This window comes from Pipistrellus kuhlii, unplaced genomic scaffold, assembly GCF_014108245.1.
Source record: "Pipistrellus kuhlii isolate mPipKuh1 unplaced genomic scaffold, mPipKuh1.p scaffold_m20_p_3, whole genome shotgun sequence".
In the NCBI taxonomy this organism is placed as follows: domain Eukaryota; kingdom Metazoa; phylum Chordata; class Mammalia; order Chiroptera; family Vespertilionidae; genus Pipistrellus; species Pipistrellus kuhlii.
This window is the reverse complement of record NW_023425529.1, coordinates 159,367,132-159,394,116: the sequence shown is the minus strand read 5'-3', so window position 1 is coordinate 159,394,116 and position 26,985 is coordinate 159,367,132. Positions and strand designations below refer to the sequence as shown.

The window sequence follows — 26,985 nt, the reverse complement described above, 5'->3', positions numbered from 1 at the left end:
AATGCTTAAATATAAGCATAATGCAGAAATGTACTATTTTATTTACATACATATGTGATTAATTTGTAATTAATTTTTATTTATATAACTTTAATTTGATAACTAATTCTAAATTAGTACTAAGTTTAATATTCTTCTATTCACTTTTTCATAGTCTAAAATTGTTCTACAATAAGCAATTAGTTATTGAGATTATTTATTTATTTTTTTAGAGCGGGAGGAAGGGAAAGAGAGAAACAGCTATGTGTGAGAGATATCAATCCGTTGCCTACACATGCATACCACCCAGGATCAAACCAGAACCCTAGGTATGTGTCCGGCTGGGGATTGAACCTCCAACCTTCTGGTGCACCAACTGAGCCACACCGGCCAGGGGAGCAATTATTTCTGCCACGATCAGAATATATGTAGTATGTTACATTGTGGCAGAAATCATTGTCAGTCTCTTCAAGTGTATGTAAAGGCACTGAAGTTGTCTAGTAGGTTGCAAAGCCACACATGAAACCATGTGTGTGCTGCAAGATAGTGTGGGAAATCAATTGGAAAGAGAAATGTATGTTTGTGGTGACATAATCATGTGGTTGAGGTTTAAAAGCCTCTTTCGGCAATCAAATTATAGCTTTCAACTCAAGATGTTTTTAACGCATGATCATAACGCCTTCTTTTCAAGTGCATCCCAGGTGATCCAAAGTGAGTGTTCAGCACAGCACCTTCTTGCACAAAACTACCTTGGGGAAGAAAGCTTGCTAATTTATCAGAGACATTTTAAAATCTGGTGGGACTACAGGCACTACATGGTTTTTCTCTTCTCCTTAATTTTGGGAATGTTGGAACTTTGTATGTTTATCCTGGCCTTGCCCATTTTTTCTAATTTTCTCTACCCCTTTTTTCTGATCTCCTTCCCTTCCTTCTTTTTGAAAGAACATGTTTTGGAATAAATGTTATGTTTTGGTTTGTCTAGTCATTATAGTAGGGAAACCCTGGTGTTCCTTGAACTTTCTCTTAGAGATGATGTGCTTTATTCCCGACAGATTTTTTTTTTTAGTAAAATTCACATTATATAAAATAACTATGTTATTGTAAATTATAACATACAGTGACATCTAGTACTTCCTCATGGTATTTTTTTTCTTTTTTTTACATTTTAAGTGTATTTTTTTTTTTAAAGAGTAATTTTAGGTTCACAATAAAATTGAGAAGAATGTACAGAGATTTTCCCATGGCCCACACATGCACAGTCTCCCTTCTTATTAACATTACTCGCTAGGATAGTATAATTTTTTGTTTGTTTGCTTGTTTCGCCAAGGCTTGAACCTGCATTACTCCTCCCTACCCCACACTAAGAACCTCAAACTGCAGCCCCTCTACTCAACAGTGACAGCTTTGCTGCACCTACCACGGATGCCAACACAAGCAACACACAGAAAGTGAGTCTTGAGTGCCCCCACCGACGCCAGGCCTCACTTTTTGGCTTCAGCTTAATTAGCATCTTCACAGACACTGTTAAAACTCACCCTGCCAGGCACCACCCTTCTGCCCACAGCAGGAGCCCCTCCAGCCGTCCACCTGCTCCCACAGGTTATCCTGACTGGTCCTTGCCTTTCAGCAAGCCCAATTTCCCTCCTTTATCCCCAGTAGGTTCTTTCGAGTGCCCATTCCACTATATACATGGGTCTTGTCGGAAGCCTGGTTCCATCTGGGGGCACCAAATGCCCTTTGCTCCCTGAGGATGCTGCTAGTCTCGTCCCTACCTTACCTCGGAATTCAGTGCCTTTCTTGGTCCCCGCTTTTCCTGTCAGCCCAGGACTTTCAACTCATCATTGAAAGTACTTCCCTTGTTAAATGTCATCTCCAAGAACCCTGGCCATCTTTTGTGCCTTCCCTGGGCTGCATTCCAGCCTCCCCCATCTCCACGAGGTAATTGACCTAGTCTAGGTCAACAGCGGCTTCCAGGCACCCAGGCCTGCCTGCTGGACCCCTCAGCATGCTTGTCCACGCCCGCTGATCGCTCTGCCTCGCTATCTTCTGCTAGTTTTCTTCTGCTTCAAGGAAGGCTTCTTCCAGAATGTTTTCCTTGGGCCCTTCTGCCTCTCTCTGACTTTCATTTTATTTTATTTTTATCTTTTTTTTTAACTCCCTTTTTTTTAATCTTTCTTTTTTAAAAACATATGTTTTTATTGATTTTGGAGAGGAAGGGAGAGAGAGAAACATCCATGAGGAGAGAGCATCCTGGATCGGCTGCCTCCTGCATGCCTCCACGCCCCACATCTGGAGGTCCAACCAGCAGCCCGGGCATGTGCCCTTGACCAGGAATTGAACCCATGACCTCTTGGTTCCTAGGTCCATTCTCAACTGCTGAGCCACGCCGGCTAGGCGCTTTTTATTTATTTTTTAACTGGTCAGCATTGGTAGAAGTTTGTTACAAAACTGGGCATATGTAATGTGAGGGTCTGGTCCGCTCTGTCCCACATCCGCACTAGGGCTGGTGCAGCACAGAGCTCTGTGAAGGGCTGTCTTGAGCCCTCTACCCTCACCTCCACCCAGGGCAACAGGCCAAACACAGTCGCTCAAGAGGAAGCTGTCCCTCGGGCCCTACTCCTTGGCAATGGCAAAGGGCTTTTCCACCTCGATCTTGCCACCGTCTGCAATGATCACACCCTTGACTGTTGTGATAAAGAATCGGGAGCAATTGGTGTCTGCCAGCCCTGGCCATGCTCACCCAGCCGGGCCCATAATGTTTCAGCTACATTGGGGAAGCATGCACCTTGGATGCTCTTTCCTCCAGTACCATCTTCTGGAGTGAAGTCTCCGCCCTGGATCATGAAGTCCTTGATCACATGATGGGATTTGCTGTCTTAGTAGCCAAATCCTTTCTCTCCCTTAGCTAAGGCCACAAAACTATCCACTGTTTTTGGAAGTCTTTCCAGAGAGACCTATGACCACCGGGCCTATGTCTGCAGTTCCAATCCACAGGCCGAAGCGCACAGTGATGGAGATTCTCATCAGCCGTGGAAGGTCCTGGCAACAGAAGGAAGACAACAGAGCCCACGATCAGGGCGGTGGAGAAGAGAAGTTTCATGTTCCGCACCGAGAGGCATAGCATCCATGAGGAGTGACTTTATTTTTTAAATAAACTTTTTATTGTTGATAGTATTGCAGATATCTCCCCTTCCTCCCCTTTGCTCCCATCCTCCCGGCCCCTACCCACCCATCCAGGCCTTCACTACCCTATTGGCCCTGTCCATGAGCTATGCCTATTAGCATGTAAGTTCTTTGGTTTGTCTCTTCTCCTCCCCTTCACCCCCATCAAGGTATGTCAGTCTGTTCCATGCCTCCATGCACTGGGTCTTATTTTGTTGGTCAATTCATTCTGATCATTCGCTTCCCTGACTTTAGAATGTTAACGTGGTCTGGGCACAATCCTGGGTGATCTTCTCTAGCTCATCTCTCACATCAGATTTTTGTTAACCCTGCAAACTCAAATGCAGCTGTATGACCCTGACTCCCAAACTGATACCTCCCATCCAAACCTTTTTAATGGTCTACCTGACATCTTCTCTTGGATCGCAACATTTCTGTCAAATCTCCACTGTCTAGATCACTCTCTCAGTTTCCCCTCTGGGCCCTCTCTCCTCGGCCAGTCTCCCCTTCTGCAGGGAAGGACGCTGCTGTGTGCACAGTTCCTGCGCACAACTTTCAGGAGCCATTCCTGATTCTTCCCCCCTTCCTCATTCTCAAACTGTCTCTAAGGTCTACTGAGCTCTTAACAATTAAAACACATCCTTTGTGCACTTTGAATATTTAATAGATTCTTGCGTTACAAAATTCAGAAAAAAATAAAAAAAGTAACTTGGTGAAACGTGAGTCCTTCCCTGTCTCCTACCCCTAACCTCTCTCGGGGCTATAGGGTTGCCAGCTTTGTGAGTATGCGTCCAGAGTGTACAGGCACACTGCTTTAAAAAAAAATAAAGATGTATCACTCTACTATGCACACTGTTTTGTGATTTATATTCTCACCTTACACTGTTTCTTCCAATATTATGAGTCAGCATAAATAGAGCTATCTCATTAATTTTACAGTAGCACAGTATTCTGATATGAATATATATACACATACCTGTATATAGATAGATAGATGATAGATAGATATATGTAGATCTATAGATCTCTACATATTACATCTATATGTCTCTATCTACATATCTATCTATATATCTTTATCTATTTATTATCTATCTATCTATCTATCTATCTATCCTTTATCTAAAATTTGACCAGTTCCAATTGTTGGCATTCAACTTGATTCCAATTTTTTTTTTGCTATTCTAGACAAAACTGTAATGAAAATATTTCAATAATATTATTGCACACATGCATGAGTTTTTATTCTAAACAATAATAAAATAAATACGCTTGTAAAGAAACCATCACATATATTCACAAGTAATTTCTAGAAGTTAAATCGTGGGTCAAGGAATGTCAGCATTTGTCATTTTGATAGTTACAGTCAAATAGCCCTGCATAGGTGCTATGTCGGTCTGTACCATCAGCGACCCTGTGTGAAAACCTTTCCCAACATTCTGGCAAATAAGCTGTGTTAATAAACTTCTCAATCTGTGCCAATCTGATAGGTGAATGACTGTAGCATTCAGTGGTTTAAATCTGCATTTATCTTATTATGAGAGAGGTTAAGCAAACTTTCATTTGTTTAATACTTTCTTACATTTATTTTCATTATTATGAACTTTGTGTTTAGATCCTTCATATAAAAATATGTCGCTTTGGCCTCTTTATTATTCTCTTCTAGGAGCTTTTTACATTATTAAAACTCAACCTTCCATTCAACATACATCTGCCCACAACAGAAGCTATCTCAAGCCATCCACCAGCTCCCACTGGTCCTTGCCTTTCTTTATTATATGTTTAACTAATTTTTTTTTAAGTTTTCAATTGCAGTTGACATTCAATATATTAGTTTCAGGTGTACAACCTAGTGATTAGACATTTATATACTTTACAAAGTATTCACCCCAAATAAGTCTAGTACCAATCTAACACTGTACATAGTTATTACAATATTATTGACTATATTCCCTAAGCTGTACTTTACAACCTGTGACTATTTTCATACCTGACAATTTGTGCTTATTAATCCTTTTCACCTTTTTCACCAATTCCCCAAGCCTCCCTTCCATCTAACCACCATCAATTTGTTCTCAGTATATATGGGTTAGTTCCTGTTTTCTTTGTTTATTTTTACTTAATTTATTTATTTATTTATTTATTTATTTTTAGATTCCACACAGAAGCAAAATCATATGGTGTCTTATTCTGACAATTTTCAACAACACAATGGACCTAGATAGTATTATGCTTTTTCCTTGTTTATTTCCCAAATACTTCCAATGGGTTCTTTCTAGTGTCCGTTTCACTGCAAACCTTTTAAATACATACATACATCATGTATACATACATACACATATACATATGTACATAATTAGCACTTCATCTGTGACACTAGCTGCAATTTCTTCCCAGTTTGCAAACTATACTTTGACTATGTTTTTACTGCATCTTTACTCAGAATTCTTTTTCAAAAAGTCACATCTTTCAATAGTTTTTTTTTTTATTTTCTCCTAAATTTTATGATTTCATGTGTTAATATTTAAATCTGTGATTCATCTGACATTTTAGTGGAAGACCTAGGACTCAACTTTTATGTGTCTTCAGACTTACTTTCCAGTATTCCAACCCCATGATTTATCTTCTCCCCAATGAAATAAAATTTGTAACATACAAATCTCCCCTATACAATTGGTCCTATTTCTGAACTTCACACAATTAGCCCTTTGCTTTGGCTATCTGCCTATAGGTTCTTTCTCTCCGGTTAGACTGTGAACTTCTTGAGGATACTGTGGGGTCAGAATTTCATTTCACTTTTTTTTTTTTTTTTTTTTTTTTAACAAACTGATGGGTCAGCCTGCTGCTATGTCACGCATGCTGGTGGAGGACATGAGCTTCTCAGATCTGAGATTTCTGGCACAGAAACTTGCTTCTGTTCCTCTTGTTTCCCTCTTCCCAAGCATGATTGAGGTGACATAGAGAGGCCCAATGGTCATTACCCCTGGGGGGCATTTTCACAGCTGACACCCTGGGCTTGAGGCATCCACCTCTTTTATAGCAGGAAATAAGCTAGCTGTTTGTCCTGGAGGGAGCCATTATTTTATGGGTTAAGGTGACTGGCTGCAAAAGCAATCCCTAGAGGTGGCTTGACTAAAGGGACGTCAGGGACATGTAAATTTCACTTGACCCCAAAAGGGGAAATGGAACAGGTGGAGGAGCTATTGTAGGTTTGCATTTTGTTGTCCACAGGACCACACACACAGTGTTTAACACAAAGTGGATGCTTGAAACCTATTGACACATTTAAAAGAATCCAATGTTTCATGGGGTTAGTATGAATTTACCAGACTACGTAATTGGGAACCTCACTGTTATTCCATACTAAGCAGATAATTCCTTGTACTCTAGACCCAGGCAGAATCAATAGTATAAAACATTAGCTTTAAAAAAATTAACCTAAAAATAGACTAAATAGAATTACTGATGTTTGACTAATTAAAACTAACTTCTTTATTTACAATTTCATTCCCTGCCAAGTACTCAGCTGATAACTTTGAAAGCACGCACCGAGTTTAAGCACCCTTAATAGCTTTTAAATGGATATGTCTTATTTATAAAATGGGCACTTGGTTATAACCATTAAAATGTTGCAATTACGCATTATTATGTTTGAAACTGTAATCCAATCATGATTGGGAATACTATTCAGAAAATAAACTCTGGGAGACTGAAAAGGGTTTTCCCTTCCTGTGAAATTATAATAGTTAGGATGCAAACAACATTGAGAAGAAAGCAAAATGAACTTGTTCAAGAACTTAAAAAAAAAGAAAAGAAAAAGAACTAACAGGAATTAACGATGAGACACCAATAGCAAATAGTTTCATTATATTTAAGGAACATTTTGAAGCAAATGACAGGGACTTCAGTGTCATTACAAATGGAGTTACTATTTAACTTAACACTGAATAACGGGACAACCATGGGGATGCTTCGGTGGGGAACACTGAAGATGCTGAACAGCAAGGTGGGAGTGTCAGAAGCTGCAGGGTTGCTTCCAAACCAAGGTAACTGCTCAATACCTAACATCAATCAAATCAAATAACGTCAATTTTAAAGTTGTCCCACTTTACCTTTTACTTTATCCCTTCTTTCTTAAGGGAAAACAAAATTTCAATTAAAATTTAGTTCTACTTAATCAAAATGAAGTCCAGTTCTTGTTTTACTATATTTTCCTAGAATTTTTCTGAATGTGATGTGACATATGATACTTTGTGAAACTTCCTGGGCTCGAGATAAGAACCATTTTATCTACCATGTGGTATTAGTAAGAAGAGGTTAATATAGCAATTCTAGGAATTAAAATAAAGCATTAAGGAAATTAAGAAAAATGCCAGATGATAGTTTTAATAAAATATGACAATTTTTGTTTCCAAATTACTTGACAATATTTAACAAAGGTACAAGAAAAATAAATCAGCTGTATAAAACATTAGCTTTTTAAAAATTAACCTAAAAATAGATTAAATAGAATTATTGATGTTTGGCTCATTAAAACTAATTTCCATGAAACGAAAATTTAGATACTTTATTTACAATTTCATTCCCTGCAAAGAATTCAGCTGATAACTTTGAAAGCACTCTCTGAATTTAAACACCCTTAGTAACTTTTAAATGGATGTGTCTTATTTATAAAATGAACGAAAAGGGCTTCAATATAATTAAAAATGTAGTTGTTACTCAAACATAAATAATTTAAGAAAAATAGTGCTTTATTATTTAGATCGAAAACACAAGGAGCAAAGACCTGTTTTTAGATAATTCCTAAAATATACTTGATACTTAACAAATATTTAACACATGTTTAGTAATGCAATATTTGCTGATTTTTTTTATGTTTTGACTTGAGAAAGATATAAATTACCTGCATAATAAACGATAATCCTATAATCCTACTTTTTTATTATTCTATAACTTTAAAGTAACGAGGATCAATGATAATCTGCATAGTAATTTCCTTTTTAATATATACTGTGGAGGATATGGATGCAACTTTGAAATTGGGACACAATTTTAGTTTGTACAAGTTTTAAAATCAGGTACCAAAATAAAAACAGAAAAATCTCATGTCTCAAAATATTCACATATTTTATTTTCTGAGTGCTGCTTTTCAGGATGGATAACATGACTTTTTAATTCTTACTCTTTACTATCTAAAGAAAACATTCTTGCAATACAAAATGTAATTTTAAGAAAAATTTAATGTAATTCTTTTGTCTCTCATTTAGCAAGACAATAAGTTGGCATCTTATTTAAGAAGTAGCAAACTTGAAAATACAGGCTGATGCTTACACTTCCAGCAGTAATTCTTAGAATGTGTTTATCTAAACTGAAATCTCTATTTAACATTTAACAGTCCTTGGGAAATGGCAAAAGGTGGCATCTGCTTTAATTGCACAAGTTGCTGCTTTATCTATTTTCTGTGAACCTCACTAATCCATATTTCTTTAAGTCTCTTTAGTTAATATCATTTGTATTGTAATTGTTCTAAATAAGGCAAAAAAACATAATGCATATGTAAATAGCTAGTCATGCTTCTTAAACATTGTATGTGCACTCACAGGACAGGTTAAAAAAGATTATCCACTAGGGGAATTTTAAGACTTAGGTTCCATGATCAGTTGTGTTAGAATCGTATATTTATCACATATTTATAATAATGGCATTATGGGGTGATAATATATATATATTTTTTTATTTATCCCACAGACTGATAAGAATCAAATGGCTTAACTTACATAAATACACTGATAAACTACTCTCACTAGTTATTATTTTTATTATTGCTAATTTATATACAAGCTTTTTTTCCCACCCACAAATAAAGGTACCTGAAGAACATGTTTGATAGCAAATAAAATGTCTTCTGATCCTCTCACTCTATTTGGATAACTTAGCTCTAAATACCATCACTAATTTGAATATTTCTATCATTGGCATTGTCTAAAGACTGAGACCAAAGCAATTAATGTAGAAGATGTAATTTATACATTTAGGGTTGATAAATAAGTCATGAGTACATAAGTCCAAATTATTTTAATAAAAAAGATAGCTACATTTGACATATTAACAGCCATTTATCATTTAAAGTTTTAAAATGTTTGTATTATTTATAGTTTTCAAATATATTTTATTTCCCATCTATGCTTTTTTCAAATTTTGCTTTTCAATAGGACTTGGCTTACTCTTAAAAAAAAAAAAAAGATAAGGAAAAAGAATGAAAAAATATGAGACTGATAGGCCAATTTAGGGGAGAGATATAATTAAATGTTTACCTACAAGACAAGCAAATTTTGTCTGTAACTCTTAGGATTGCCATAGCAAACATTCCAAAAACAATCCTGAGTGTTATTTTGTTGGCTAGATAGTTTTCTAAAATCTTACAAATTGGCACAGTTAATATGCAAGTTGGTAAGTAAATATGCAAATTGAAATATAAAACATATTAGAAAATGTGAACACATTAGCTTAATACTTACTCAACCATAAAAAATAAGTTTGTAAACTTATTACTGTACCTATTCCTTATTTGTCATCTGATATTGTTCTTAGTCATTCATTGTCAATATTTCTTTGTTTTATCTCAAATTGTTTCTATCAACTTATTTAAAGATTTGTACAAAAAAAAAAATGTACGTTAGGTTGTAATCAACTTTCAAAAAAGCAGCCACCACCCTGGCTGTGACAACTGGCAGGAGAGCTGGTTTCTGCCCTGGGAAGAAACGTTGCCAGTTGGTGGCAGCATTCACAAGAGCAGGTCACATTTCCTCTGTTATCTTTGGGTTCTATTTCAAAACAACTCAAGAAAACAGACTCAGAGGCAAGCCTGGAAACAGCACGTGAACCGCAGAAAAGTGAAATATTTCTGATTAAAATTCGGTTCCACAAAACAGTAGAGCATCTGGCGGAAAAGGTAGCTCGTGTCCTATTTACCTCCTGAGCAGTTTTGGAAAAACAGGTGAAAGCTTGCTCCTAGAACAAACAGTGGGATCAATGACCAGGGGGCTGGTCTTTCCCCTTCCTAACATTTGCTCTTGGTTCAAGGACACGAGCAGCCATCCTCACTGCTCATCCCCCCTCCCTCTCCTAGAAAATAGCTGCGTCATTTTAGAGACTTTTTTTTAGAGTGATTAGGTTACAGGACCAACATTCCCAGGGAGAGGGATGTTCTAAGAAGAAACCTTTTGCTTTATTATTATTATTTTTTTATGATTCAGTAATGTTATACAGTCAATAATGCATTTTTTTTTCTTTAATCATGGGTAGTCTTTGAGAGATTTTTTTAAAATCTAGAAATATATTTTCAAAATTTAAACATAGCAAAATCCAGTGGTGAATTAATAAGAATTTTAAGTTGCTAACTGTAGTCACTTTGTAATTGGTTGTTTATATGTTTAAATTTCTTCAACTTAATTATATTTAAAACAAAAATGTTTTTAATATTCAGTTAGCTGTTCTTGTGCCTACTGGATGAGTATTCTTCAAAACAGTATTGTTATCGGTGAAAGTCAGTTATCTATAGCAGTTTGCTCTATTTATATGCACATGGAATATTCTTTTATTATGGAAAATTCTTCCTCTCTAACTGAATATTTAAGAAACAGAGCATTTGAAATATATCACTATTTCAAAAAAAATGTTTTTATTGATTTTTAGAGAGGAAGGAAGTGGAAGAGAGATAGAAACACCATCCATCCACTGCCTCCTGCACACCCCCTACTGGAGATTGTGCCTACAACCTAGACATGTGCCCTGACCAGGAATCAAATTATTGACTTCTTGATTCTTGAGTTGACCTTCAACCACTAAGCCATATCAGCTGGAGCATATCAGTATTTTTAATGATCAAAGTAAATACTGAAGTGGAAAGTCTTTACAATTCCCAAGGAAATGATGTGACCTATTAACAAATTATGATCCTTTAGAGTCTAAAGTTTAGACATTTGGAATGCCATACATCAGATAGCAAGTGATCTGAACAAAGTTACATATAAAACATTGCAGCTCAGAATTAGCATGTTACAAAACTTGTGAAATTTCAGTTGACACATATTAACAAATATATTTGTGAAGGAAGAAAAAAAAAAAACCTAGCCACTATAATGTAGGATGTTCCTTTAGAATTCTAGATGAGGAAAAGTCTGTCTTTGTATGGCTCATTCATCAGAGAAAGGGAAACTTACTAAATGAGCTACTAAAGTACTTTATTTATAAAGCAAAATGTGATGATATGTTGCCATTCATTTAAAAGACAAATATATCCTGTGACATAAACCTCTGAAGTTAAAATCTATGCTTCCTAAAGTACATTTTATCATAATTTAAAGCAATTTTAACGGGTCATCTAATATTCCACTTAACGATCTCCCTAATAAGGTTTCAGGTAGAGTTAATCTAGATAGAAAATACTGTCAAATAATTGCCGTGTTATGAAATAAAAAGAAAGAAAAAAAAAAAAACCTAAGCACTGAAATGTTATCTATTTTTCTCCTTCTAACATGCCCTTTCTATATGAAACAGAGAAAGTATAAATGATGCTTACTATTATAAGTAGTATGGATTTTTATACATTTTAACATCTATATTTTAATGAATGGACTATTTTCTTAAAGGCAATTAAATTATTCCAGAAAATACTTTAAAAAATATATAAGGGTCATTGTATTAAAATACAATTTTATGGAAAACACACACACACACAACACAAAACAAAAACACTCCTTGCTAAGAGATATGGCCATTTTGTTATCCATGAAGGGAACTATCTATCCAATGAAAGATCTTGGACCATGAGAAAAAAATGACATCCAGGCTGCTTGCTGGCAACAGGCCACACGAGCAGTACCCAGCCCTGCATGGAGAGCAGGTTGGCAGATGTTGTTAGCTGACTTTTGCTGAAAAAGTATGGGAGAACAGTTGGAAAATCACAAGGTGTCGAACAAGCTTTAAAGAAATAAATAGCTTATTTGGCAATAGAAAGGGAGAAAGACAACGAGTTCCTTCGTGGAGGAGGAAGACGGGGATACTTCCAATTACAGAGTTTCATGAACTGACTTAATAAGAATAGAATTTGTATTTAGATGTAGAGCCCCTGATACTTTAACCTGAACATTGGCATTTTACACTAGAATAGCCCTAAGGGAAAAAACACAAACCCAAGATGACACTGTGAACACCTGATGGCCATAGCAAGTAAATATTCAATAAATATGTGAAAATCTAATTTTGTATTAAAGTCTGAATCAAAAAAGAAAATATGAAACAATTGCAAAGGATACTTTCCAGAAGAAAGCATTATTACATGATGCTGAAAAGAGGTTGTCCCATGATCATTGTCTGCTAGTTAGCATGACTGAACATACAGGCAGGCCCATTAACATCCCTTATACAGTGGGATGTAAATCATCACAGAGCCAATAAAACTGAACCACATTTTCTTCAAGCTCTAAGATAAAAATCCTTTCATCTGAGTAGACATATTGCTAGGCAACATTTGTTAACATAAAAAGAGCAACAGGGTCTAAAAGAATAAAAAAAGCCAGAGTACAATGCTCATAAAGGTGGGTTCCCCCAGCATACACACAATTATACATGTATAGATATACATACCCATACATACACACATATAGATACATATATAAACATGAATGCACGCAGACACACATATACATACACACATGCCTACATGTACACCTATAAATACATATGTATACAAACACATACATACACACACACTTAAAAATGGCATTCCTAGCCGTATTTTTTAAAGCATGGTTTAAAATGGAGGTGCAACTTCAAATATAATTCTATTATATTTGCCTCACTGTTTATTCTTCCCAAATTTATGCTTTTCATAACTGTATGCATGCTACAAATGCTATGATCTTTGTGTAAGTAGGGTTCTCTTTACACAAATTAGCTAACAGAATCTTTGTCACATTCTTACACATATGTTATATCATAATATGCCACAATATAACACATTTTCAAAAATTACAATCCTTACTTTTATTTTCCTTAGATTTAAGGTTTCATTACATCTCTAAAAAAATAAAAGTCTTATATAGACTACAGAGGACATTCAAAGGCAGGGCTTAAAAAATACCCACATTATTGTTTCAGATTATTTCATGAAGACACATTTTTTTTAAGTGGACAGGGGTTTGTTTTGTTAGCGTTCTTAGTTTCTGCAACCCCCAGCCTGTTAGGACCTCAACCCAGACCTCCCATCCTCACCAGTAGCCCTCACTTCAGTCATTTTCGAGAAGCCATTGTATGGGTCCTTATTTGTAATCGACTTTGAAAGTCAAAAGCGGCGCAGATGAAAAACTAAGAGCACTTATTCAAGGGCATCCTCAATGCTGCAATTGCTGCCTGGTAAGGGCATACAGGTCTGGAGCCACCCATTTCCAGCGCCTCCTCGCAGGGAGTACAGGGTCCAAGGGGGGGGGGGGGTGCGGGGGAGGGGCGGGGTACTCCGCCACAGGCACCAGGATCCCCAAGCTGTTTTCTCGCTGGAGCCCACCCTCTTCCCGGCACTATGGAAACTGCTATTATTTTATTTATTTATTTATTTTTACGTTCTCCTCTTTCTATTACATCCCTAACAGAGAATTTCAACTTCTCAAGACAAGTGAATGGTGCTGGCGACGCCGGGGGGCGGAAAAGCCCGCGACCCGGGTGCGGGGGAAGGGCACCCCTGGAGGGTGGGGCCCGGGAGCCACCCGAGACCAGTGGGGCCGGGAGTTGGGGGGCGCCTCGGCCCCTCCCGCACCCCGGCTCTCCTTCCAGGAAGGCGCACGAAGCTGATATCGATCCGGAGCTCACCGGTGACTAATGTGATGAGCAGCGTAAACAAGCCGCCGCCGCCGGCGGGGCACCGAGGAACCACCCAGGCGCAAACCCGCTGCGGCGGGCGGGCGCGCGCCCACCCTGAGTCTGGGCGCAGGATCCGCGCGCCCAAGTGGGTGTTGGTGGGAGGAGATTACGAGAGGGCAGCTAAGTTCATTACCCTTTCTTGCCCGCCGCGAGCGTGGCGGTGGCGGGGTAATGCAGCAGGGCCACAGTGGGGTGTGATCCCATTCCCTGAGCCCAGATCCGAGGGCGGTATCGGGCCTGATCATCATCGGCCGCCCCCTGTCCCCTGTGCCCTGCAGCGTCCCCTCCTCCGATCCCCTCCCAGGCGGATGTTCCGAGCCTAATTAATTGAGTAAAAAGCGGGTGGGAGGGAAGGATCCTCTGCGCGGAGGAGGCTGGCCCCCACCACTTCTGCGCGCCCTTTTTCCCCCGCCCAGGGTGGCATCTCCTCCGCCAGCATCCCACAAGGAGCCTCTGATTAATGAGGTCTGGGCCGGCCCCCACACCCCGCCCCAGCCCCAGCCCCAACCTCCGCGGGAGAGGGCGGGGACGGCGGGAAACGCAGCCCGGGGAGAAAGGGGGGCGGGGCAGGGGCGCGCGGCCCGCCCACCCCCCGCGCCTCATGCCCATTGGCCGCGCGTGCCGTCCGTCGGGAGGCGCTGCGCCAATGGCGGCGGCGGGGCGGGGCGGCAGCGCGGTGTGTGCCTGCGTAACGGCGAGTCACATGTTGTTTTGCTCTTCTTAGTTCAGTCACTCGGTGCGCGATGTGTTACTCACAGTGCGGCGGGGACCGCGCAGAGCCCGGGTCGCCGTTGGCAGCAGGAGCAGCAGCAGCAGCAGCAGCAGCAGCAATAGTCCCGGCAGCAGCGCGGACCCCGAGTGCCCAGGCGCACCCCGGCACCCCGAGCGCGGTGCAACGGCGGGACTAGAGCCTTAGGCTCGGCCCCTCGACTAGGGGACCCCGACTCTCCTCTCTCCAGCCAGCGAGTCCCCAAGGCACCGCCCGAGACAGAGCCCGGGAGGCAGCAGCGGCCGCGGGCAGCCGGCGGCCAGGCGTTCGGCCACCGCCGGCGCTGGGCATCCTCTGGGCTCCGGATCGCGGAGGAGGGTGCTGCGCCACCGCCGCTCGGTGTCGGCTCCCCCCGCGGCGGGCCTCCCCGAACCTTCCCTACCTTCTGGGCCCAAGGGACGTGGGCTCGAGCGGGCAAGCAGGGGTGAGGGAGCAGCCCCCGCCTGCGCCCCCTCCGAGCCCCTTGACACTGGGCTGGGCATCGCGGCCTGAAGTGCCCGGGATGGCGAGCCCGCCGCCGCTGCATGGGGCCCCGGCGGCGCCGGCGTCCGCGGCGGGCGGCGATGGCCCCAACCTCAACAACAACAACAACAACAACAACCACAGCGTGCGCAAGTGCGGCTACCTGCGCAAGCAGAAGCACGGCCACAAGCGCTTCTTCGTGCTGCGCGGGCCCGGCGGCGGCGGCGCGAGCGGCAGCGGCGACGAGGCGGCGGCGAGCGCGGGCGGCGGGGGTCCGGCGCCGCCGCAGCCCCCGCGGCTCGAGTACTATGAGAGCGAGAAGAAGTGGCGGAGCAAGGCGGGCGCCCCGAAGCGGGTCATCTCCCTGGACTGCTGCCTGAACATCAACAAACGCGCCGACGCCAAGCACAAGTACCTGATCGCCCTTTACACCAAGGACGAGTACTTCGCCGTGGCCGCCGAGAACGAGCAGGAGCAGGAGGGCTGGTACCGCGCGCTCACCGACCTGGTCAGCGAGGGCCGCGCGGCGGGGGGTGCCGGCGGCAGCGGCGACTCGGCGATCCCCGCGGCCGGGGCGGCGGGGATCCACGCCGGCGGCGGCTCCTGCAGCGCCTCCTTGCCCGGCACCCTGGGCGGCTCAGGCGGCGGCTCGGATGACAGCAGCTACGGGCTGGCGGCGTCCTCCGCGGCCGCCTACCGCGAGGTGTGGCAGGTGAACCTGAAGCCCAAGGGCTTGGGCCAGAGCAAGAACCTGACGGGTGTGTACCGCCTGTGCCTGTCGGCGCGCACCATCGGCTTCGTGAAGCTCAACTGCGAGCAGCCGTCGGTGACGCTGCAGCTCATGAACATCCGCCGCTGCGGCCACTCGGACAGTTTCTTCTTCATCGAGGTGGGCCGCTCGGCCGTCACGGGCCCCGGCGAGCTGTGGATGCAGGCCGACGACTCGGTGGTGGCCCAGAACATCCACGAGACCATCCTGGAGGCCATGAAGGCGCTCAAGGAGCTCTTCGAGTTCCGGCCGCGCAGCAAGAGCCAGTCCTCGGGCTCCTCGGCCACGCACCCCATCAGCGTCCCCGGCGCGCGCCGCCACCACCACCTGGTGAACCTGCCCCCCAGCCAGACGGGCCTGGTGCGCCGCTCGCGCACCGACAGCCTGGCCGCCACCCCGCCGGCCGCCAAGTGCAATTCGTGCCGGGTGCGCACGGCCAGCGAGGGCGACGGCGGCGCGGCGGCGGCGGCGGCAGCGGCAGCGGCGGCGGCGGGAACCGGGGCGGCGGCGGGTAGCAGGCCGGTGTCCGTGGCCGGGAGCCCGATGAGCCCGGGGCCGGTGCGGACCCCTCTGAGCCGCTCCCACACCCTGAGCGCCGGCTGTGGCAACCGCGCGAGCAAGGTGCTGCTGGCGCCGGCAGGGGGCGCCCTGCAACACAGCCGCTCCATGTCTATGCCCGTGGCGCAGTCGCCCCCGGCGGCAGCCACCAGCCCGGGGAGCCTGTCGTCCAGCAGCGGGCATGGCTCGGGCTCCTACCCGCTGCCTCCTCCCCCGGGCCCGCACCCGCACCTGCCACATCCCCTGCACCACCACGCGGCGGGACAGCGACCCTCCAGCGGCAGCGCTTCCGCCTCTGGCTCCCCCAGCGACCCCGGCTTCATGTCCCTGGATGAGTATGGCTCCAGCCCTGGCGACGTGAGAGCCTTCTGCAGCCACCGGAGCAACACGCCTGAGTCCATCGCCGAGACGCCCCCTGCCAAGGATGGGAGTGGGAGCGGCGAGCTATACGGGTACATGACCATGGACAGGCCCCTGAGCCACTGTGGCCGCCCCTACCGTCGGGTATCGGGGGACGGAGCCGCCCAGGACTTGGACAGAGGGTTGAGGAAGAGGACTTACTCCCTCACCACGCCTGCCCGGCAGCGGGCGGTGCCCCAGCCCTCCTCCGCGTCCCTGGATGAGTACACCCTGATGCGGGCCACCTTCTCCGGCAGCTCCGGCCGCCTCTGTCCCACCTGCCCCACGTCTTCTCCCAGAGGGGCCTATAACCCTTATCCGGAGGACTACGGTGACATTGAGATCGGGTCCCAGAGGAGCTCCAGCAGCAACCTGGGCACGGATGATGGTTACATGCCCATGACCCCCGGAGCGGCCCTCCTGGGTGCTGCCGGCAGTGGCAGCGGCAGCTGCAAGAGTGACGACTACATGCCCATGAGCCCCACCAGCGTGTCCGCGCCGAAGCAGATCCTGCACCCACGGGTGGCTGCTGCAGCAGCTCTGCCCCCGACGGGCCCCGCAGCGCCGGCACCTACCAGCGTGGCGGGTAGGGCCTTCCCGGTGAACCGAGTTAGCTACAAGGCTAGCTCCCCGGCGGAAAGCTCTCCCGAGGACAGTGGCTACATGCGCATGTGGTGCGGCTCCAGGCTGCCTCCGGAGAACACCACGGACAGCAAGCTGCTTCCCAACGGGGACTACCTCAACATGTCCCCCAGCGATGCGGGCACCTCGGGGACCACCCCGCCGGACTTCTTCACCGCAGCCTTGCATGGCGCCAGCGGGGAGATGCTCAGGAGCATGCCCGGCTACTGCTACAGCTCCTTGCCCCGTTCCTACAAGGCTCCCTACACCTGCAACGGGGACAACGACCAGTATGTGCTCATGAGCTCCCCCGTCGGGCGCATTCTGGAAGAGGAGAGGCCAGAGCCTCAGGCCACCAGCGTGGGGACCACGCACCAGGCCAACAGGGTGGTGGCTGGGGTAGGTGGGGGCAGCCATGCCCAGCCTCCTCACTCCGCAGTGCCTTCTGCAGGGAGGCAGAGTGGCAGTGGCAGTGGCAGTGGCCGCCCGGAGGGCTTCCTGAGCCAGCGCTGCCGGGCGGTGAGGCCCACGCGCCTGTCCCTGGAGGGGCTTCAGACCCTACCTAGCATGCACGAGTGCCCTCTGCCGCCTGAGCCCAAGAGCCCGGGCGAGTACATCAACATTGACTTTGGCGAGGCCGGAGCGCGCCTGTCGCCCCCGGCCCCTCCGATGCTGCTGGCCTCGGCGGCCTCGTCGTCCTCGCTGCTGTCCGCCAGCAGCCCGGCCTCGTCCCTGGGCTCCGGCACCCCGGGCACGAGCAGCGACAGCCGGCAGCGCTCCCCGCTCTCGGACTACATGAACCTGGACTTCAGTTCCCCCAAGTCCCCCAAGGCGGATGATGAGACCCAGAGTGGGGACCCCGTGGGCTCCTTGGATGCCCTCTTGTCCCCCGAGGCCTCCGGGTACCCGCCGCTGCCCCCGCGCCCCGCCGCCCCCTCCTCCTCCAGTTCGCAGCTGCAGCCGCCTCCGCCGCCCCCTCCAGGGGAGCTGTACCGCCTGCCTCCTGCACCCGCATCCCAGGGCCCCAGCGCCGCCGCCTCTTCTTCGTCCTCCTCGGAGACAGGGGACCATGGTGACTACACCGAGATGGCCTTTGGCGTGGCTGCCACGCCGCCGCAGCCCATCGTGGCCCCCGCGAAGCCGGAAGGCGCCCGCGTGACCAGCCCCACGTCCGGCATGAAGAGGCTGAGCCTCATGGACCAGGTGTCCGGGGTGGAGGCCTTCCTGCAGGCCGGCCAGCCCCCGGACCCCCACCGCGGGGCCAAGGTCATCCGTGCAGACCCGCAGGGCGGCCGCCGCCGCCACAGCTCGGAGACCTTCTCCTCCACCACCACTGTGACGCCCGTGTCTCCGTCCTTCGCTCACAACCCCAAGCGCCACAACTCGGCCTCCGTGGAAAACGTGTCTCTCAGGAAAAACAGCGAAGGGAGCGGCAGCGGTGGCGTCCTTGGTGGGGGCGACGAGCCCCCCGCGTCCCCTCGCCAGGTGCAGCCGCCGCTCCCCCAGCAGGCGCGGCCGTGGACACCGAGCCAGCCTGGGGGCCTGGTGGGCTGCCCAGGGGGCAGTGGCTCTCCCATGCGCAGGGAGACCTCAGCTGGCTTCCAGAATGGCCTCAACTACATTGCCATCGACGTAAGGGATGAGCCGGGGCTGTTGCAGTCTGCACAGCAGCACCCGCACCTGCATCCGCATCCGCAGCCAGGTGACAAGAGCACCTGGGGCCGGACCCGGAGCCTCGGGGGCCTCATCAGCACTGTGGGGGCCAGCAGCACCGGTGGTGGGGTGTGTGGGGGGCCAGGCCCTGGAGCGCTGCCCTCCAACGCCTATGCCAGCATTGACTTCTTGTCCCATCACCTGAAGGAGGCCACCATTGTGAAAGGTGAGGCCCTTCACCTTGTGGCTGGAGGTGGGAGGAAGGGTGGGTGAGTGAGCGTTGGTGGGTTCACGTCTCTTCCCTTTTTTTTTTCGGTACCTGGACCTAAATGCCAAAATATTGGCCCTGGCTTCTTGTTTTGTTTTACTTTAGGCTCCTGGGTCCTCCTCTCTCCCCAAAGACCTTGCCAAGAACAGTCAAATCATCTTTGAGTTGAATGTAAAGCTTGCTATTCAGGAAACTACTATTTGTATTTGTGTGTTTTGTGTTTTTTGTTTTTTTTTTCCCCCAACATGTTTCTTCTTTCCCACAGTCCTCTTCCCACCTATTAACACTGGGCATGCTCTGCAGGTCCCCACCTCATCAAACCCATTTCTTGATCTGAGAGTGAGAAAGTTCTGCTGGGAAGGGCCCTGAAGTTCTGAGTTCTCCCAGGCTTGTACCTTTCATTTTCCTCTTTGTTTTCCTGGCGCAAGGTCCCAGCTGATTCTTGCCGAGCCTCAAAGTTTATAAAAACAGGCTCGAAAGCCACTTAGGAAATGAGCATCCATTTTTGTGGCCGCTAAAGAGAACAGTTAACCATTTACAGTTTACACATAAACTATAGGGGCCTTTCCATTAGAGACATTCCTTTTCTCCTGAGGGGCTGAAATAGTAATGCCGCTTTTAAACACAGCTTCAGAGCAGTGGTTCTCAACCCTGAGCATACCTGGGAGTCACCTGCAGAGTCTGCTGAAACCAGGAGGGCTGGGCATGTGGGAAGCCCCAGGGATTCTGAGGCAGTAGGTCTGGGGTGTGGCCCAGAATTTGCATTTCTAAGAAAGTCTCCAGGTTGTGCTGCTGCTGATTCTGGGACCATCCTTTTGAGAGCCCTGTCCCAGGTTAGACCCACCTGAGGAGGCTGGAGAAATTGGCCTATGGGGGCCTCACGCCAGACACTCAAGAAAAACATCCAGTGGGCAGAGTGGAGGCAGGAGCATTTTTCGGTTGCCCAGGTGATAATATGCAGCCAGGATTTAGAATCTGTGCTTTAGAGAAAAACAAGGGAAGACAACATCATGGGGCTTTTCGAGAACAATTGGATAGGATGGTAACCCCGTATTGTTCTTCACATTCTCATCAAATATCCATGAGGAGAGAGAGATGGCTTGCTTTGCAGTTGGCGGTGCATTCTGACTGTCTCAAACTTTGAATGGTGTTGTGGGGAGAGAGAAAGAAAGGGGTGAGGGATGTTCCAGGGTTTCTTCTTTAATTGTGTAGCTGATTCTCTGCAGGGTTGCTAGTAAGACAGAGGCACTGTGGGAACCACAGAACACATAGTAGTGGATGCTGTCCTAGATGCTGGCCTAAGGTCAGCAATCTGCAGGGTTTACAACAAGGTGATGATCAAGGTGCCTTGGACATCCACATGGCGTTTTTTTGTTGTTGTTTTTTGTTTTTTTTCTTAAAGTAAACAGTTCAGTTTAATGCTGTCTAAATGCAGCATGTGTTTGATAACATCCATGGGGTTTTAAATTACAGCTGTAGGGTAAATGCCCTGTAATTGTGCTATAACAGAGAAGAAGCTATTTACGTTTTTATTAAAACCATAGAATAAAAGGTGAAAAGGGTCACAGAATTATAAGGAATGTGGTGCTTCAGTATCTAATTAAATCAATTGAAAGTTGTCAGAATGTTTCCCTTAAATGGTGACTCGCAGCTGAAGGTCATTTTGCTTGGAGTTATATGATGGGCACTACAGGTATCTCTGAAAAATTGCTAGTGTGTCGTGAAGTTAAGGATTAGCTACCTTTCAAGACACAGACCATATAAACACACCGTCTAACTAGAATCAAGTGTTGGGGTTGGGGGAGGGGATGTACACCCACACACACACACAAATTTATTTGGTATGCCCAAATGGGTATATGCCACAGTGAACATGAAAGTACATTTTGCTGAAATCTGATTCTAATCAGAAAAACAGTCTGAGAACATAACACCTTTTACTGTTTCTGGTGGAGTAGGCGGTAAAAACCTGGACTGGATTCAGGAGGGCCCCAGGAGTGGGTTCTTGTAGTAACAGGAGGAGTGAGCCAGAGTGTGCCTGCGACCACAGGCCTAAAAGGAGTCGAAGGCCTTTTTGATAAAGTAGATACATTCAGAAACATGATTCATGTATGATATAATGCCCTTTTCAGTCTCAGGAAAATTTTAAACTGCAAGAGATAAGTTTAGTTAGAGACCCTATTTAGCTTGTTTTGTTTTAAGATTTCCCACCAGTATAAAATTCCTTTCAACCTATAGGATTCAGGATTCTGAAATCAAAACAGCAGTTTGTATGTTTCATGGTGGCTGAACAAAGATGAGAGATCGTTTTGGTGGCTGTTTTTCCAAAGTCTGTGTGGTAAACACGCTTTTGAGAAGGAAAAGGGTTCTTTTTAAACAAAATTGATCATTGCAATTAATCCATTGTGCCCCAACCACATTTTAGAAAAAAGGATCATGTGTTAAATGGGTTTCTAGTAAACACATTTGAACACAGAGAACAGTAGAATTGGAAAGAGGAGGGTGTCATCTTAATTAATGTGCAAGCTGTGGTCTGTGAAGCCAGGAGGACATTTAGAAACTCAGAATGAGCATCCACTTGTATTTAACTCGTGTATTCCCGTAGACATTTGTTTGGGGCGCTCATAAATAACAAGCTCATGGGAGATTAATAAGTTAATCCTTTGAGAGAATAATTTCTAGAAGGAAGACTTGCAAAGCATCTCTTTGAAGATGAAATAGAAAAAGAACATCCTGGGTCATGGCGTGCACTGGTCCGTCGCTCAGAAGTGGCATATGTTTGTTTCCACATCGAGCTTCTTGGGTTCTGCATGGAAAAACTGCATTGGTGATCCTGAAGCAGAATAATTTGGGGTCACTGGGTAGTGTTTGGTATTTGCGTAAGTGGTGACCAAGACTGAGATTCCAGCGATCTTTGATAGTTGTTTACAAAATAATTGGGAAAGGGGGTGAGGTTTAAATGCTCAAGCCAATTAAAAGTTAGTCCACTTGAGACCTATGTACATAATGTAGACATATTAGTCCAGCGAAAATAAAAATTGAACTAAAGTTTGCATCTCATTTGTAAGTAGAGGAGGTTAATAATCGTGTTATTTTTTACGTGTGCGTATGTAGAAAAATCCAACCAATCTGTTAGCCTGTTGTTGTTGGGGCAGTTGGAAGTATATTACTGAATTTGCTGTGCTTTAAAACTACTTTTAAAAATTAACTTTTATATATTTTTGGGTTGATTATAGATTGGTACATACCATAGAATATTTTAGTGTTCATTTTTAGTGGGATTTTTATTCTAAAATTGTTTTTTTCTTTGTGCACAAGGCACATTAGGTAAGAATTGCCACTGGAAGCATCTGTATTTAAATTTTGTTTTGAATAAAAGAGTCTTTATTCATAGCCTATGGTAAAAGAATCATGGCATAAGATAAATGTTTCCATAGGAACAATACAGTCATGGCATATGTTTAAAAGTATTGCCTGTTGAAGTCTTAAAGCAAAGAATTTGAACACTTTCAGAAGGCCAGTGAGATTGCTTGACAAACCATACCCCTTATTTTCTCTGTTGGGCATGTTTTTCTGCTTTCGCTGGATAGCTTTGTCATGGAGGATAATAATAATGTGCACTGCTCCTACCTCATTCTTAGTTGTCTAACTAAGATCCAATGAAAACACAGAGGCTTTGGTGAATGAAAGTCACATGACTCATTCTATTTCCTTTATTGAAAGAGAAACCTTTACAAAAATAGTACTTCGTAGAAGGAAGCATACATAGTTTGTGGAACACTAAGCCAGAAATCAGGAAACCAGGTTTCCAGTTGCTGATCTTAATGAGTCTTTGTGTGACCAGAGGGAAATCATTTAATCCCTCTTTCTCACTTTCTCAGTCTGTAAAATGGAGTAATTATAAGCCTCTCCCTTCGGTGTCACTGGGCCACTGGGAGGTCCAGGAGATAGTAAATAGTTAACAGTGGTTAAGTTCTTTTAAAGAAATGTGCTAACACATCTAATGACACTATTGATACTTGTTACCTTGAAACTGTGAGAATATACAGGAAAGATGCTTTTGTAAATGGGCGTTCTCTTAAAAAAAAAAAAAAAAAAGACAAAAACTCATAGTTGTCTGATAATGGAGCCAATCAATACCTGCTTGACATGTTTGCCTTTTCTCTTTGATTGCTAGTTCCACCTCAGTCTCCAGGAACCATTGTTTTTCTCCCTCCCCTCCCCCCATAGATAATTATAAATTGTAAGGAAAGAGTGTCTTAAATTACATGATAAAATAACTATTAAGGAAAATAGTGCCTGGATCCTGAAACTATGCTAAGACCATACTTTCGATTATCTTTTTTTATTTGTTTACATACTAAGAGATATTGTCAAATGGTGTCAAGATGAAAATGTATCATTAGAATATAGATTTATTTAAATGGACAGTTTTGGTTCATCATGCTGGCTGCAGTGAAAGGCAGACACAACTCTTAAACTTTCAGTAGTTGAACCATCCATTGTTTAAACCTGGATTTTCACTCTTTGGAGTTGATTTAATGAGAATGGTCACCCCTGCACTGTTTTGATTTGTTTGGTTGTCAAACATTAGGAAAAACTTGTGGTGTTTGGTTCTTCTGTAGTTCCACAGACCCAATCCCCCCGCAAAATGAATTTTATTAGATAGTTAATGTGTTAAAAGTATGTCCTTTAGAACTATTAGTATTTAAATGAAATGTCTTTCTGAAGAGGAGAACTTGCAGAAGTTTTAGTAACAGCTCAGATATAATGGGTTTTCTGTTAAAATTCCCACTAATGCATTTTCTGTAGACGCATAGTCACAAGAGCTAGTTAACTTTTGGTATCAGATTTGGCAAGTGGAGAGGTTTCTTTGTTGTGTTTTTTTTGGAGGGGGAGGTGGAGGGGGGTAGCACAGAATCAAGTGTTCCCATTTCACCTTAGAAACTTAAGGGAAAATGTAACTTTACTCTTTTATCTGCACTGCCAAGCAGAGTGGGGGAAACACTCCGAGAGGGAAGCAGAGCGCTATGCCCTGCCCCGAAGCCAGCCCTTCCCTGAGGCCACTGTACTGGGGACTTCTCTGCAGGCTGGACTACAGACAGGCAGCATCTGTATATCTGTGCAAGTCAGGCAAGGCATTTTCATGCTGCTGTTTTAGTAAACACGTGAAAAAATTTTCTGAACCTCCGTAGTAATCAGTTCAGTGGCAAGTTGTGTGAAAACAGAGCTATGCAAATCTAAATGGGAACATTCTTTCTGTGTTGACTTTGTTGACTTGAAGGTATTCTTAGGGATTGCAGTGGCTATTTTGAATCATTCATGGTAGGTTATTATAGACAGTTCAGTGGTAGGTCTTTGTGAACTGGTGAAGTTATCACTCAAGGCAGAGGAAATGCTGAGATTTTTGCTACTGATTATTCGATTTTTTTTTTTCTAGATAGCTACAGAGACTTACACTGAGTGGCCAGATTATTATTATCTCTGAATGCATAATAATCTGGCCACTCCGTGTGTGTGTGTGTGTGTGTGTGTGTGTGTGTGTGTGTGTGTGTAAAGAGGCTTGGTGCATGAATTCGTTCATGGGTGAGGTCAGGACAGCTTAGCCAGGGGGAGGGGACATGGGCAGCTGGCTGGTTTGCCGCTGGTCAAACTCCTGGGTGAGGGGACAATTTGCATATTAGGCTTTTATAGGATATACACGGAGTGGCCAGATTATTATGCATTCAGAGATCATAATAATCTGGCCACTCAGTGTATATTAACTATGAACTAAAATAAAAGGCACAGAAGAAAATTTGAGTAGAGAGAGTTAGAGTTTATGTTGCATATTGTTTTATGGGCACAAGTAATACAATGTACTTCTCTGCATTGTATTGGAACTGAATTCATTGAATTTTGCTGAAATATAATTTGGTTAAAACTTTTAGGCTCCCGATAACAGAGTCAATTTAGGGATTCTGATTTATTTTGAGCTAGAAAAATATTAAATTTGCAGAAATTCGCTTCTACATGTCCAGAAACTTTATAAAACTAAGCAAGCAATTGCATCTTCAAACCTGGCCTGTATTTGTGAATGTGACATCGTGCTTTTTCTATGCAAATTTAAAAGTAGCTACTTAAATCAGTTTATCTTTTGCCTCCAAATTCTAAGTATAACTAGCAGTACCAAACTTGGTGGGCAATTAATGATTTTAAAAGGATGGTATTGAAATTGGAGATGATAAAAAATGTAACCATTATTCTGATCAACATTTTTAAAAAATATATATATTTTATTGATTTTGTACAGAGAGGAAGGGAGAGAGATAGTTAGAAACATCGATGAGAGAGAGTCATGGATCAGCTGCCTCTTGCACACCCCCTACTGGGGATATGCCCTCAACCAAGGTACATGCCCTTGACCGGAATCGAACCCAGGACCTTTCAGTCCCCAAGCCGACGCTCTATCCATTGAGCCAAACTGGTTTAGGCTGATCAGCATTTTTTTTTTATTCTGATCAATATTGAAAGATAAGCACAAGCCCCCCACAAGCCCCATTTGGATCAGAATATTTGCTTAAAATTCAAAAGGTGTTTTTCTTTACTTCATAGTGGTAAGACATTTTCTTATATATAGTATCAGGTAACACTCCAAAGACCTTATGACATAGGCAGGGCCACTTGGGTCCGCAATTTTTAAAATAAGGAACTTGCAGTTTTAAGAGGGCTAGTGATTTACCCAAGATTCTCAAGCCAAAAGGAATAGCGTTGGACTTTATACAAAGATGCTGTTTCACCAGCATTTTCCTTTAACATTTTGCTTTTTATTTCACTTGGTTGATAATTTCTCTTTGTGCATTATTCGTTTGGAGTAAAATGGGGACAGTTAGGCAGAAAGACCGGACATTGAAGGAAAGTCCCTTCTGAAGAGCTTAGGATTTGATATTACTTTCAGGGCTCTCATATTGTCAGGGGATTTTAAGGTTCAATCAAGTGGTTGGTTGGCCATCTGTTCAGGTTTGTTTTTGTTTTTTGTTTTTGTTTTTTTTGTTGTTGTTTTTTTGCCTCACTTTCAGGACTTCTAGTGGTCTGCATAATGGAAAATTTACATTCCTTCTCCTGTTTTCGTTTCAGAAAAGCAAACTATATATTATACTTGATAAGATACTTCCCCATCACCACCACCACCAAATACATTAAAACTCTTTCCACACAGTGTAGTGACAACCAGGAAAAAACACAAGGACATTTTGAGGGAAAAGGGTAGGGAACCATTGGTATAATGTAACTTATTTTTAAGGTTGTGAAAACAGAGCTCAAGGGAGGTCGGGAGTCTTTTCCAAGGTCACTGATTTAATTAGTTGGTAAAGATGTTTGTAAATATTATCAAGAAAGAATAGGGAATTCTCTGTCTCTGTAGGTCTTTGTGTACTGATGAATAACTTT

The 26,985-nt window shown here is 44.4% G+C and overlaps 1 protein-coding gene and 1 pseudogene across 7 annotated transcripts in view; one reads left to right on the top strand and one right to left on the bottom strand.

The window, feature by feature from the left end:
* Positions 1-2,386: 2,386 nt before the first annotated feature.
* On the bottom strand, positions 2,387-3,107 carry LOC118729256 (annotated as a pseudogene).
* An 11,666-nt stretch (positions 3,108-14,773) lies between these two features.
* IRS2 (insulin receptor substrate 2) overlaps positions 14,774-26,985 on the top strand; it is a 29,486-nt gene continuing 17,274 nt past the window's right edge. For 3 of the 7 annotated variants that reach the window (XM_036458892.2, XM_036458887.2, XM_036458890.2), the window contains exon 1: positions 14,775-19,515. In XM_036458892.2, coding sequence (XP_036314785.1) covers positions 15,330-19,515 — 4,186 coding nt within the window. In that variant the 5' untranslated portion in view covers positions 14,775-15,329. Of the gene's footprint in view, positions 19,516-19,662; positions 21,979-22,793; positions 23,420-26,985 lie in introns of those variants that run through there. The other 4 variants (XM_045588780.1, XM_036458891.2, XM_036458889.2 and 1 more) reach the window with 4 other exon arrangements.